This window comes from Anabrus simplex, chromosome 1 (genome assembly GCF_040414725.1).
Source record: "Anabrus simplex isolate iqAnaSimp1 chromosome 1, ASM4041472v1, whole genome shotgun sequence".
Lineage (NCBI taxonomy): Eukaryota > Metazoa > Arthropoda > Insecta > Orthoptera > Tettigoniidae > Anabrus > Anabrus simplex.
This window is the reverse complement of record NC_090265.1, coordinates 126911621-126927094: the sequence shown is the minus strand read 5'-3', so window position 1 is coordinate 126927094 and position 15474 is coordinate 126911621. Positions and strand designations below refer to the sequence as shown.

At 38.2% G+C, this 15474-nt stretch overlaps 1 protein-coding gene across 5 annotated transcripts in view; it reads left to right on the top strand.

Annotated features, from left to right (window-relative positions):
• LOC136862759 (probable ATP-dependent RNA helicase DDX43) overlaps window positions 1-15474 on the top strand; it is a 272457-nt gene that overhangs the window by 48834 nt on the left and 208149 nt on the right. For all 5 annotated transcript variants that reach the window (XM_067139022.2, XM_067139003.2, XM_067138995.2 and 2 more), the window contains exon 4: window positions 7989-8098. In XM_067139022.2, coding sequence (XP_066995123.1) covers window positions 7989-8098 — 110 coding nt within the window. The remainder of the gene's footprint in view (window positions 1-7988; window positions 8099-15474) is intronic.

Sequence of the window (15474 nt, the reverse complement as noted above, 5' to 3'; positions counted from 1 at the left end):
TAAAGGTGAACATTTGCACATCAAATAATTATTCACCTATTATCGAGATGTCTGTGTGAATACTTTACGACAGATGATACTTGCAGTGTATAAATTTGTCTTTTCATTGTCTGGATGCCATCCTCGTTTACCCCATTAGTCAAACGTTCATCCCCTATGTGCGTGTGAAAGTCTTACCACAGTGCGTGCATGAGTAAGTTTTCTCCACTGCGTGAATGAGATGAGTAAATGCCTTACCACACTTGATGCGTAAAATAAGAGTTTACCTTGTATGTGTAACTTTCTGCTGCCTGCGCTGGTAGTGCTGTAATCAAGTTGTTTCACTGTCCAACAGACCGGTATGTAACTGTAGCATGCTACGTAGAGGTTAGGAGCCTCCAGATATTTCGTGTGCCGATCTTCTAATTTCTCCTATATTTTCGGATTTTCCGGTCATTTTGAACGGGTGGTTCACACAAGCATACAACGTGTTAGAGGATGAAGACTACAGCAAGCACCATCTATTGTAAAATCTACGTACTAACTCGTGCCGCTCTTTGGCTTAGGTAGCTCGGAATGAGATTTATAACATGCAGTACAAAATGATGCACATACTGTATATTTATATAATTTTGTGTATAAGATGCAAGTCTATTCAGTGATATTTGTTTGAAAAATATATTTTTCCATATGTACTGTCCTGCCTATGCCTTGCTCCTCTTCACCTTATGGCTGCTCCCGTAGTAATGTTCTAGATGGGGCCAACATTGTCCATGAACTCCAACATTATAATCAGGAAACCAATAGCTGGATCTTCCTCTCTTCTTTGTATGGCCATATACGACAGCACACACGATCTTTCTTGTCAGCCTAGTAGGTGAGCAAACTCATGAGTAGGTCCATCACCATCACCACTTGGAACTGGAGACTGAGGTGCTAGGTCATCAAATACAAGATCAGTAATTGATTCAACAAAACTGTACTTGTCCATTATTGGGGGATCAACATTTTGTTGATAGATTATGTAAGCATTCTGAAGAGCCACCTATAAAAAATTGAAAAAATGTCTTCCATAAAAAAGATTCTTCCAGTAATGCATGGTTGGTTTGTTGCAGGTAATGCGATCAATTATCAGACAGGTCAACACCACCTGTTACCTTATTGTAGAGCATAATCGTGAGAGGTTTCACAGTGTCTTTCCCACTTGTACTCCTAACTAGCAGGTGTTCAGCTTGTGTACGTCAACAGCAAGAAAAATGTCTTACGACCTTTCTTTTCTTTGAAATCCACTTTCAGAAGAGAATTTTGCCTGCAATACATGGTTTCAGGTGGTTTGTACCTCGTATTTATCAGATCATGGGGCAGTCGTTCAGAATTACTTAATTGTTCTAGTCATCATAATATCCTTTTTATACAGAGCCTCTGCTAAAGGAATCTTTGTGTAGAAATTGTCGGTAATCAAATGATGTTCGTTCCCACATACATTGCTTGTCTACTAATTCCATGACCACCTGGTGAGCAAGTCCTTCTGAGTCCCTTCTTTCAAAAAGAGCTTTTATGCATTATGTAACCAGTCCCTTCAAAAAGTTTCCCTACTGTAAAGTTCCATATGCATTATGTAACCAGTACGATTTTCACACAACTGAAATTTCTTCAAACCGAATACCTAGCGAGTAGCTGCGCAGTTAGGGTCTCACAGCAGTCAGCTTGCATTTGGGAGATAGTGGGTTTGAGTGCCACTGTTGACATCCCTGAAAATGGCTTTCCATGGCTTCCCTCTCTCACACTAGGAAAATGCTGGGATGAATGAAACTATGTTTTACATAATTTTATCTCTTTGTCTCGCCTGAGGAACACCAGTAGTCCAGTGTTATGTGCTCGCACATCCAGCGGGGAACGGCCTCTCGTTCAACCAGGCGAGATAGGCTGGATGACGAGTATTTATACGGTTTAAAGTTCATTCTGGAAGATGCGAGACGTAGTTGACGTCAGGGGGACGGGAGAGTGAGCTAATTGTCCAAGGTGGTGGTTAGTAAGTGCATAAGAAGGCCGGAAGAAGGTAGTGTAATATGGAGTGCCGGGGCTACACAAGGTAAATTCGGGTCATCACAGCACAGTTGAGCACTGTCATCACTTCCACTATCTGTATCTTTTCCTTGTTGACCATCTTCATGACTCGCTAAATCACCTTCTCTGAATTCAAAATCAGAACCATCCCTTTCATCCAGTCAAACACGCAATGTTTCAACCAACGGCCTTCCCTGAGCCACATTATAACCCACATAAGTGCATGAACTTACGTTGTTATAAATATTGTTGCAGCAGCTATGCTACATGGAAACTAAACAAAACTAATGTAGACAGAAAATACAACAACAACAACAACAAAGGTGCACTTTTAACTCTGTAATATATATATATATATATATAATTACAGCTGCAAAAGAAGAGTGGTAGCAATAAAAAGACAGCACCATCACATGATACGTTTTGGTTCACATAGCAGCAAGTCACTCATTTGTTTCCAAGGAAACTTGTACAGGGAGTGTGCTACTAAATGAGGAAATAAAAATTCATCGAAGGATCGACTCTGCCACTACAGAAATGGACTAATTGCTGATTTATCGACACCTGCCCATTTTAGCCAGATTTGCTCCATTGCTACTTTCTTTTTTTAAAGTATTCTGCTGTTGGTTCATATATTTTTTTTATCTCATGGTCAATTTCTTGTGCTTATTCGAAGTCAATTTAAAATCTTATGGTTGGATTGATTATGAAACCTGACATGTTCTTCTTATTGATTGCAGTGATTTCTACTCTTCTTGTACTCCTGTTGTATGCAATGCATTGAGCTTCTTCAAAAACTTCATAATTTTTTTTTTTTTTTTTTTTTTTTTTTTAAGAAGCTGTTTTCTGATTGAATTTGCATGTGTAGGTCAAGAAAAGACCAAAAATAAATACATTATATGAATTCTGTAAACACCGCCTTGGTGATATTTGCATCAATTTTGACTTTCTTTCTCCTTACCAGGTTGTAACACCGTAGGTATCATTAGTCAACCATGCTAATAGGAAAACCTAGGACATTATGTAGAGGGATTAGCATGTAGAGAACTAAAATTTTGGTGGATAGACATGTGTACACTAAGGTTGGCATTCTTACTAATGAGGGAAGTACCCCAGCTCAAACGGCTAAAACCGACTGAAAGTACGTTTAACATACGAAGATATGTCTGTTCTACTACCCATCAAGAGCATTTATCTGTAAAACCCCGCATTAGTGTACAATCAAAGTTTAGAAGTTACGGCGTACAACATTGTAGAAACACAATTCGCAACAGAAACTACCGTGCAACAAGCGCTTCGGACCATTATACTCGTAGTAACAAGAAACTGATGTGGTGCAGTATCATCTGGCAAAAGGTTGAACACGTGCTTGCAACAAGAACTCTTAACACATGCAGTATCGTGTTGACATAGTCATCTTTCCCAAAATAGAAGATACTGTGTTGTCCTTTATTCGACATTGAAGTGTAAATGTGGAGTTTCAATGAAGTGATTAAAACACAGTGGAATGGAACAGTATGCACACTTAACGAGAGCAACATGTAGACATACTACATTATTTACAATGTTCCTGAATTGCAATAGTCCAAACTGGAATGCCACGGTGATTACATTATCAAACGAAGCAACAGGAACATCCACATCACAACCTGAGGTGCCTAGTATCAAACATGGACAAAGGCCATTTTGTTAATTTTTCAGTAGAGCCACATTTTTGTTTCTCTATGTTAAACCCACGTTACATGTGTGAAAATTTTTGTGTATCATATTTCCAGCCTTACGAACAAGAAAATCATAGTCGACACTTAGGAATTTCAGTCTAAATCAATGTAAAACATGTTCAAATATGACAATGTCCATTTCTGAAACCGAGATTGGCTTTTGTCCATTTTTGATACAAACATCCATGTAATTGTCCACTTTTGAAACAAACTATCCCAATACTTGGAAAAAAAGTTGCAGGATGACACGTAAGTAAACTTCCATTTTAAAATAAATATCATTAAAATATGAAAGAAATAAGGCTATTCTTATACTTTGTTAACATTTTTAACATTCATTTCAGTTCTTGCTTCACTGTATTTCTGGGCAAATAACCTCTGGTTCATCACAAGGGTCTTCAAAACAATCACATTCATAATCATTAACAGCTTGTTCATTTTCACTACCAATGTTCATATCAATGACTTCGACATACCACTTAAGAGAGGCATTAATTTCCAATCTTTTCCGAAGTGCTTTCCTAGTAATTTGTCAACATCTTTAAGTTTCTGTGTGTTTACATTCATGCCAATATCAGTAGGTAAAGGATTCATTAATATTAGACTTACCTGTCATGTTTTCGTGATCTTACGCTCAATACCTGTTTCCAAATAGCAGCCTATCTCACCTTTAACTACAACATTGCCTCTTTTCATGCTCCTGAGTACAATTCTTTTACACTGTGAAATCTTGAAATGAAGTTGACTAGCAGATTTCAGATAAATCTGTGCTTGTTCTTTCCAATTCAGTGGTTCCAAGGTTTGTCCAATCATTTTCACTGTGCCGTACATTTTGAACACCAAGATATTCATCAGGACTTACTATGGTCGTCATCTTCTTAAGGTCTTTCTCAATCAATCCAAAAATCCTATCTGGAGGCTAATATGAGTGTCCAGTAACTGGAAATGCCAGTTTTAATTTATCAACAGAGGATGGTGCATACGTTGTAAGCCACTTTGCACAGATCGCCAACATATTAATGTTTTCATTTTGGCCAGTGCAGCCATCGCAATCAACTTGACTGAAGCCTTGTGAATCATTAGATCGTAACTCATTGACAACCGCTGATGCTATTTCGTTTGATGATTTCTTTCCCTCATTCTCCAGCCACGTATAAACAGACACATTGTCAGGGCGCAGTTTGCTTTGAGATGTGCCTATTACAACAGACGGATTGTAACAGTAGAGTTGTCTGGAATAATAAGCCAAAAGTTCACTTAATTTTGGCAAAACAAGGTTCTTTCGGCAATTGTAGGACATTAAAAAACAGTCCTCTTTTTTCTTTAAGATCTCGATAAAAATTCTCTGGTCGCCATGACAGTTTTGTCACTTGTAGAAATATGATTGGCTGAAATGGTCATGTCCATTTTTGATATAAACTACGTTTGGAGGTGTCCAATTATGAAAGAAACTGCATATTTCTATGTTAAAAATTACGTACAAATATTTGTTTATGAAAGACACGGACCATTAATTCAGAGAGAGCATTAAAAATGCTATATGGATCAATCCTTAACTCAATTTTGATACAGGTGGCACATGTCCATGTTTGATATTAGACACCTCACCTGCTCTTTGCCATGCGTATGTTAACATAGGTCTGTATCTCGGTGCAGATAGTTGGTTGTAGATGACGGAGTGAAGACGGGTGATGAAGTATCGATCATGTAACGTGGCCTGCGTGGTATCTGTTTGCAAACGTACAAAATCAACAAGACGTCTGATATAGAGCTTGTATTGCCTAAAAAGTATACATCCAAAGGTTGACAGTATTTGGTTGTCTTTGGTGGCAATATATTTAATGTAATATCTTTATTTGGAAAACAATCTTCAATGACACCGTAGTCTTTGTGTCCTGACCAGGAATCAGAAAGTAATAGACCTCTCTCACCAACATGTTCAGCGAGGACTGAATTAAAGAAGCTCTTCATATGTGTTTTAGTCATTTTTCCACTGTTACTCACTTCAGCATGGATGTTCCGTGGACACATTGCTGTCAGTTTCTTTGCAACCTGCGTACCAAACCTTCCATCCTTTTCCTGCAAACAAATGTAAAGCTTGTTTGCTAATTTGCTATTAATTGACACAGCCACATTAATTGTGTAACTATGCGTAGAACTATGCACAGACTACCAGACCAACTGTTGAAAGTGTTGCAGCAGACATTAGTTCATAAAACAATGGCTCTGATCACTATTTCACATGCATTCCTTCATTATATTCCTGTCTTGAATAAACATGTTCATGTCTGCCACAAATGTTTCTGCTGTTTGTTTAATAATATGCTCTTCTATCTCCTTGCGAGCCATGAACATAGTGATGTCTGGACGAAATATTATATTCGTCTTTGAAGGCCCTTTCAAAATGCAACGAAGCTTTAAAATTGTCCAGAGAAACTGCTCTAGTGGCCTCCAGAGCCCACGCTTGAATGTGTCAGTAGTGGACCACTGATCCATTATCTCTAGCTCTGTCAAATTTGCTTTTACAGACTATTTTAAAGCCTTCAATTTTAATGTTATCGTCTCCCTTGAACAGACCTGGGTCTTGCCTTTTGCGCGTCACATAATGTAAAATTGCCTTGCAGTTTGATTTTGACCTAATGCGTTTATAACACTTCATTAGTTTCTGATAAGAATTATAACCGCAATTATAATAATCCTCATAAATGTTGTCCAATGTTCGGTTATTAATACTCCATATCACACTTGTTCGTGTACGTTTTGGGGGTGAAGGAGCGAAATCACTGTCACGCGTAGTTCCTTCCGTTGCTGGATTGTTGGTACGGTTTGAGCGCTTATACGCGTGTGCTGTTTCTTCTACGCCATCCGCCTCACAGTCACCATTACTCTCCAATGTGTCGGTATGTAGTTCTGTTACAGATCCATTGTATTTCTGCGTTATGATATATAACATGTATGCAAATGGTCCATCCTCCACTCCACTTACATCTTCACTATCCAGCGTGTAGCGTCGGCGTACCTTTTCATGCAGCAACTTCACAAAATTCACAGGGTTGATTGGCTTACACTTACTCATGTCGGACGGTTGTGTGTGCACTATACTACGATACACTGCAACTGACTAACAGGCATTGCGTGTACAGCTCCAATGCAGCGTGGCCTGTGCGCTGACTTTCAGATGGCACTGGCGACCGAACACGTACTTTTACAGATGAATGGCCTTGATAGCTATTAACATAGGTATAACTGAATACTTGTAAGCCCACTTTCTGGCAGTTTTAGCCGTTTGAGCCGGGGTACTTCCCTCGTAAGAAGTAGACAGCCATTTTCTCAAATGAAATACTTTGGCTAGGGCTTAGTATTAGAAACTTGCTTTCTGATCATTCTGCAACTAATGCTGACTATACACAAACTAAGATCTGTGCCCGAATGTATCTCGGGTGAAATATAGTGTTTACAGTGCACTCTGTTCTGGTATAGACTAGAATAAGTTAAGATGCTTTCATTGATCTGTCTTGGTTTCGTATTTGACTTCAGCAATATGAAAGTGACCAAAGTATCAGTAATGCTAATACATGGCTTATAGAATCTCTCTCTGTGGTGAATGGTGTGAGAGTATAGTTTGTAGAGTTGATTGCTGAATATGTGAAACTTGATATATGTAAGAGTACCTTCTGGATGAGGAATATAACAAGAAACTGCTTCACACCTCATTTTCCTTGTATGCCTTTTCAGTGATGTTAGTGGCTCTATAAGAAGCATTTGGTGGAACTGAAAGAAATTTAACCCAACCTTCAGACTGAAGACAGACTGCCTTAACATTCATGTATGGCATACACTAAGCTTGCAGACATATGTAAATTTTCAGTCTCTGCAGGCATTAATTTTGTGCTAATACCACATGTGTCGTATCTATTCCTGCCAACATATTAAAAGGATTATACTCCTTGAGTATTGGAAGAATTGTAAAAGTATCAAATGCCTTGAATTACACTCTCTAATATGTTGTTCAGGTTATGTACTTGTAACATGCCTTCATTTGGCCATTTGCTATGAAACAAGATTAACATTTGCAAAGTAATGTGACAAGAAAGAAAATATTTTACCTTGCCCTAAAGTACATCATTAAGGCAAAGTCAGATCCTCTGGTTATTTAGAGTAGAGTGAACATGTGTTAATGATTGAATTATAAGAATTTAATAAGAAAAAAAATATTTTCAGGAAGAAGCACAGAAAGAACGCTGGAGTAAATGTCCACCTCTTGATAAAGATTTCTATGTTGAAGATCCGGATGTTGCTGATATGAATCCAGAAGAAGTTTCCCAGTTCCGGTAATATTTATTACAATACCTTTTAGTTTGTTAGTAATGCTGGTCTGTCATAATTCTCGTATTGTTTTCATTTATTCAGCTTCTTAACTTGTTCTTTATACTCCTTTCATGTGATTTGAGAGGAGCCTTCTGCTTCTATAATAGCTGGCAAGAATGAGATGCCTGTAGTTCACACAAAATATATTTCAAGGATTGTGTCTTGAGTATAAGAAGTGAATGTGCTGTGTGTTGTGGGGTGGTGAGAAAAGGAGGGATATGGCAGCTGTTGAAGATAGTGCAGTTTAAAAACAAGAGACTTTCTCTTTTATTATAGTATAGTATAGTGTAGTTTTCCTCTCCTACATTATATTCTCACAAATTTTTGAGTTTAATGACTGAAAATAGTGGGAGGAAGAGCATCTGGCATAAAAAATTGTGCCAAAGAATAGGGAATTGCAGAACAGAATATTTTGGAACGAGGCTAGAGCATATATTGGAACCAGCATGTGAAAAACCCTGTATTAAAAGTGAACTACCTCATAGTGAGTGTATGCTCCCAAAGAGGCTAGTTCATAGGAAAATAAATCATGGTGTAAGGACACCTGTAACCAGGCATTTCCCCACCCCCTGCTGCGAATAGGGAAACATGCCCTCCATCCGGAGTGTCTGTGTCAGCGCCAGTAGATCCACCTGTTGGGAAACCTGCATGCTCCCTTCACACGAGGAAACACCGCTCCTGAAAAACTTTCAAAAAGGAATGCACATCGAGCATCTATCTTCAGATGAAGATGTTAGAGTAGGTTAATAAGCGTCTCACTGATGTAACCTAAAACTCCTTAAACCGGGCGAGTTGGCCGTGCGCGTAGAGGCGCGCGGCTGTGAGCTTGCATCCGGGAGATAGTAGGTTCGAATCCCACTATCGGCAGCCCTGAAGATGGTTTTCCGTGGTTTCCCATTTTCACACCAGGCAAATGCTGGGGTTGTACCTTAATTAAGGCCACGGCCGCTTCCTTTCAACTCCTAGGACTTTCCTATCCCATCGTCGTCATAAGACCTATCTGTGTCGGTGCGACGTAAAGCCCCTAGCTCATTGTTACAGTGGAATTGGAACAGTTATGACAAACATCTGAGCTGCGCCAGCTGAAAGTTACCAAGAAATTAATCTCAGACTAGATCATAATACGGTCCTGAGATATCATAGGTAATAAATTTCTTATTATTCCATATTGAAGAGCAATATAGTGTAAAACAAAAGCTAAAGGTTTCCACCTATTCAGTACTGTTTGTTGTACCATTAAAAAAGTTACATATATTTGTTGAAACTAGTTTCGGTCTTACCAGAGACCATCATCAGTCACAATGAAAGTTAAGGCAAGACATGAATATAGATAAAATGAGGCAAACATGAAATTCAATGTCAGACAAGTAAAGATTTGAAAAACACTCATCACAAACACATGTCCTATGCAAGCTTTCAGCTTTCCTCCAATTTGAAGACTACACCTCGCAGAAGACCAGTTCAAGTACTAAAATACCATCACTTGAGGAATCTTCTAGAACTCAGTTCAGCTGAAACAAGTATGAACAGAATGATGTTGATGGAAAAGAGTTGAGATGTTCATTTGTTTCCAGCATGGAAAAAAAAAAGCCTAAATGGGGCCGAGGGATGTGGAATGGTGGCTGATTGCTGGAGGGAAAGAAGGGGGTTTTGAGTACTTCATTTCTTTTTATTGAAAACAGGAATTAATAGATCAAATAAATGAGTTGTTTTTTCATTTATTTCATTAAGGTTGAAATTTGGATTTTTAAGAATTTTAGTCAATCATGTGTTTTCCCATAGCTGAAAATTTATTATATTTACATGAATTTACATGTTCTAAGTACCTCATGTTGAAGTTTCTACCTATTTGGCCGATACAGATATTGATGGACGGACAGCTACTACATTTAAGCATATAAACACCTGATCTATAGAATTTTTTATTATTATTGAGTCTGTGTTATGTAGAATTGATGCATTGTTATGGTGTGTTTTAAAAGATATTTTTATAACATGTTTTTTTTTTAAATCTTGGAAATCGGGTGTATCTGCAGATTACACTGTCCTGTGATGGTTTCATTGCCGCCATCCTGTATTGCTTTTTAAGATAACTTCTGCATCCTGAATCAGGATCCGATGTTAATTTTTCCCCATCACCTCACATTATCTGAAAAATCCTATATTACTAATGCACTTCTTATGTTGTTGAGTGTTGATTTAATTTAGATTTCCATATTCTTTTGTTAATTTATTTTATTATTTTATTAATTCGATGTCCTCCAGCCATCTCGTAGTCCTGTATTATCACCCTCAGAGTGTAGAGCCAGCAGCTATGTACAACATAGCCTGCAACGCGTGGTTTTGGCCGAGTGCCATCATTCTCTTGTACTTCGTCCGAGACAGTCAGGTGTTGAATATTGAATTTTCACAACCGCATTATAATAAAAATCGGCTTTCAACCTATTAGGTCGTGTTACGTACATTTAGTACGTGTTGAAGAGATGTTGAGTACAGAAGAAAAATGGGCATTGACTTAGCACTCAAGGGGCGATTTAAATGCACACTACAGTGTGATGTCAGTAGTGCCTGTAGCTTAGATCCTTTCTAACAGAACAAAGATGACCTAGGCCACCGTAGGTCAATTGGTAGAGCAACTGACGCGAAATCAGGAGGTTGTGGGTTGGATTACCACTGGTGTCCGGTTGGATATTTTTGTTCCGTACTTAACATCTCTTCAACACTAAAAGTACATAACACAACCTAATAGGTTGAAAGTCGATTTTGATTAGTCTGAGTTGTGTTTCGCTTGCTAGTGAGAAGAGATTTTTGTCTTCATAAGCATTTTATATGTGAGTGATGTACTGTGTTAATATTTTTATTGAACTTACATCTATCAACATGCCATGACGTGGCTGCAGGAACAACCCAGATGCATTCTGCTATGTATGTGGAAGTTTTGTGCTGATGAGACAGCAGCGCAATATAACAGAGTTTGTGAGAAACGCCTACTATGCCTACTTTGGTTTGTAGAACCTGTATAGAGCAGTTACGACAATGGGTGAACAGTAAGCGAATTCGGTTGCCATTCGGTATTCCAGTGGTGTAATACCAATATAGTTGGTCTGTTATTGGCGAGAACTCCCAGACCACAGTACTCACTGCTACTTCTGTTCTGTGAATGTGGAGGGATTTAACAGCAGTAACAAAGGTAACTCGGTGTATCCAAGCAATATTCGATCTGCAATTTTACCTGTTCCTCATGGCCCTGATACACCAGTACCACAGCGTCCAGAACATTTACAGGATTGTCCCTCCTGAATCTGACGCAGAAATGGTGGGCACTAACTCTTACTGTGATTTCTGCTCTGAATGTGTTGAAAAAGAACTGAGACTGTTTGAGGAAAGTGCATTAAATGACTTTGTTAGAGATCTTGGCCTTGCAAAGGAATCGACAGAGTTACTCTGGTGTAGACTTCGTGAAGGGAACATGTTGGCACCAAGGACGATGTACTATTGGTACAGACATCGCGAACAAGTATTTTTTCGGAGGTTATGTTACTGCAACAACATTTCAGAGGTTATCTTAAATCTAGGAACACCACAGTATGACCCTATTGACTGGAGCCTTTTCATTGACGCCTCCAAGCTTAGTTTGAAGTGCGTCTTTCTTCACAATGAAAACAAACTTGCATCCATTCCCGGTGCTTATTCAGTTATTATGCGCGAAATATACGGAAATCTCGAAATGCTGTTGTGTAAACTTATAACCAGTTTCCAGTGGTTACACGATACACGGTTAAGAAAAGGTGGGGGGAAAAAAAAAAAACAAATTACACGGCACTTTAAAACTTTAACACACAATGAGACATCAGATGAACTGCGCCAATAGAAACCAATAAACATCAGGTTGGGCAACATGACGACTATAATAAAGGAATGTGGGGCGAGTCTGGGAAACCTACCAGGGCCATCAGGATACAAAGGTTGCGGGTTTCCAGAAAAATCAGTGGTGATCCCTTGATGATTCAAGATATTATTTTCCAAAATAAACATTACGAAGAAATTAGGAACAAAATCCACCTATCCCAACGATCCAGTTATGCTATATCCGAAATACAAATTACATGTAGTTTGCCAAGAGCTTTGCTTTTAGGACAAGAGGTTAACCACAGATATCTTAACATAATGCAACTTCTACAATACAATTTTGAGGCTAAGAGGAACCACAGGATACAAATACAGTATTAAATGAAAGTTAGCGCGCTTTCTAAGGCATCTAAGAAATTGAATGGCGAGTCTGGGTGAGTAGGGCAAACTCCTATGTGAAAATAAAGCGAATATTAAATGTAAATTAAGGTGGAACTGAAACCAACAGTGCTTACCCCAAGGTAGCCCATCCCGGGAGCGAAGATTCGCAGACGTGTTTCTGATCGCTGGACTGACGTGCGAACGAAAGACCACAAAATCTCGCCTCACTCTCTTAAAAAGGCGAGGCTGGCCCCGGTGTGATTACCGAGTGACCAATCAGACCACACGAGTTTTCCCATCCACCAATCAAAACTCTTTGCGATGTTTTCACAATATTCCAGAACATGGCAAACCCTAATCGCAAACCTTCCATCTTCCAGAATTAGTAAAGACATGCTTCTAGAATCGACAGGGTCCAACACACCCTGTTCCAAAAGTCCGCGTCACAACATTTCCGGAACATTACCAAATATCACTGAACAATAATATACAATCTAGTAGTTACTTAGGTAGATAAAGGGAATAAAAATAAAATATTCTACAGCAACATTTTACATCATAAATTAAACATTTCTTTGAAAGAGATTCTCCACAGGTCTCAACTGAAGTACCAGGAACACAAGTGGCAAATGTGTGGTGTGATGATTTCAAAGTGATAGGTATTCTGTTAGGTTTACAAGGAGGTTACATAAAGCACCCCTGCTTTCTGTGCAAGTGGGGCAGTCGAGCAAAAAGAATGGCCACGTAGATTGTAGGGTCGAAAAAAACAAGAACCTCGTGTTCACAAGAGCAAAATACTGTTAGGTCCTATGAAGCAATTCGTTAAGGCCCTAAACAATGAAGGTGAATGCTTTCAGTACCTGTGTCATCGATTCCCAGGCATCAGCAATTCCAAAATCAAGGAGGGTATTTTCACAGGTCCAGATATCAGAAAACTTCTTTCTGATGCTAATTTTGAAGACGTTATGTGCGCTGCAGAGTGATTGACATGGACCGCATTCTGGAATGTGGTCAAAAACTTTCTTGGAAACACAAAGGATTCAGCCTACAAACAAATAGTGGATAGATTGCTTGTTCCTTTCCAAGATTTTGGCTGCAAAATGAGCTTGAAAGTGCACGTTACATTCACGCCTGGACCATTTCCCTGAGAACCTAGGGATGTTGAGCGAAGAGCAAGGAGAAAGATTCCATCAGGATCTACTGGAAATGGAACACATATATCAAGGAAAATGAAACAAAACATGCTGGCAGATTACTGCTGGTTACTAAAGAGAGAAGATCCAACTACTCCTCATACACGAAAAGCAGGCCGAAGACGTTTTTAATACTAAGGTAGTACATTATAAAATTGAAACTGTAGACTTACCATCCTCTCTCAGTACATTGAGGCTTAATGTGTAGTAAATTTTAGTCCATTTGGCTGTGTTTTTCTACAGATCTGTTAACACAATACACTACATATTTTTATATTATGTTCGTAAGTATACCAGTGTAAGATAGGAGTATTCAGATGGGTGAAATTAATAAGAAAGAAGTGTTCTTTACATGTGATGATAGTGATCTAGCATGTGCGCGTGCTGCATATTTATCAAATTTTCATTTTGAATTTGCAAAAAACCTGATGTAATAGGGGAAAACTTGCTTCAGTTCCAACACCATGCGCAGAGTATAAAAGATCACTGTGTAAATTTCATGCAATGATCAGAAAGTTTGAATTCGCAGGTCAGTGTTATTAAAAGAGAAAGTGGAAAATAAGATTTTGTTGGTTTTTTCTTCTTTAGTGAGAGTAATGGAAAGTCGATGTCTGACTTTATTCATTATTCCTTCAATGAAATGTTTATTATATCCATTGGCCTTGGCTATGTTTCTGATGGTGTTTAATTCATGTAGGTCTCTTAAGATTTTTTTTTTACATTGGATGTTGAACCATGCTGTTGTATGCAGCACATTTGTAGACTTGTGGATGTAAAGAGTCTTGATGATCAATGGTGTTTGTGGTTTGTGTAGGGTTTCTATAAATTTTGTAGCTAAGGGAATTGTGGTGTCGTGAGATAGTTAAGTATGAAAAATTGATTTTATGTTCAGTTTCTGATTCTAAAGTGAATTTATCTGGTTCAAGTGTATTTAAGTTTGAAAGGGTGATGGTAGCATTGACTAAGTTCTCATCCATTATAACTATAGTGTCATCTGCCTATTACCATTTTCTAGCCAACAAATCTATTAGAAACACCAAAGTAGTTGACAAAATTGACCTTTTTAAAATCAAACCTAACCACTCCATTCATTCGATATCCTTACCATGTATCCTAGCATCTCCATATCCAAAGTTTGTTCCATTATACAACAGAATTTGACAAAGTACAGTAAATTAAGTAAACTTGAAATTCTTGAATTTACTTCTATTTTAAAATTTGTTTTAAATAACTATTATTTTAATTTTAACAACACTATATACCAATAAAATGGTCTAGCGATTGGGTCACCGACCTTGGGAATCTTGGCTGAAATCTACCTTGAGAACTTAGTCGACACTTTCAAACTTAAACGTACTTGATCGATATATATAATTAACTCTAAAAGCAGAAACTGATCATAAAATCAATTTTTTAGACTTTTAGACTTTACTATCTCAAGACACCACAATTCCCTTAGCTACAAAATTTATAAAAAACCTACACAAACTATAAACACCATCCATCAAGACTTAACATTCACAAGTCCACAAACGTGCCGCATACTACCGCATGGTTCATCATGCATACAATATCTCAATGTCAAAAAAAGATCTTATATGATGGCAGATCAGAAAATAAGTTGCACTTCCCAGTTATGGCCATTTATTACACCACCTATACAACAGCAACACGACTATAACAGGGTGTCCACCCGTATGGAAAACCTGGGAAACAGGGAAATGTCAGGGAATTCGATAAATGACTGGAAAACCTGGAAATGTCAGGGAATTCAGGAAAAATTCTGGAAATTCATTCTTCTGCCAGATCTATGTAATATAAACACATTTTTCAGTTTTTATAACATTACTCTAGGGCATATCTTTTATGCCAGGAATAAATCGTAATGAAAAGTTAATAAAGTGTGATCTCGAATG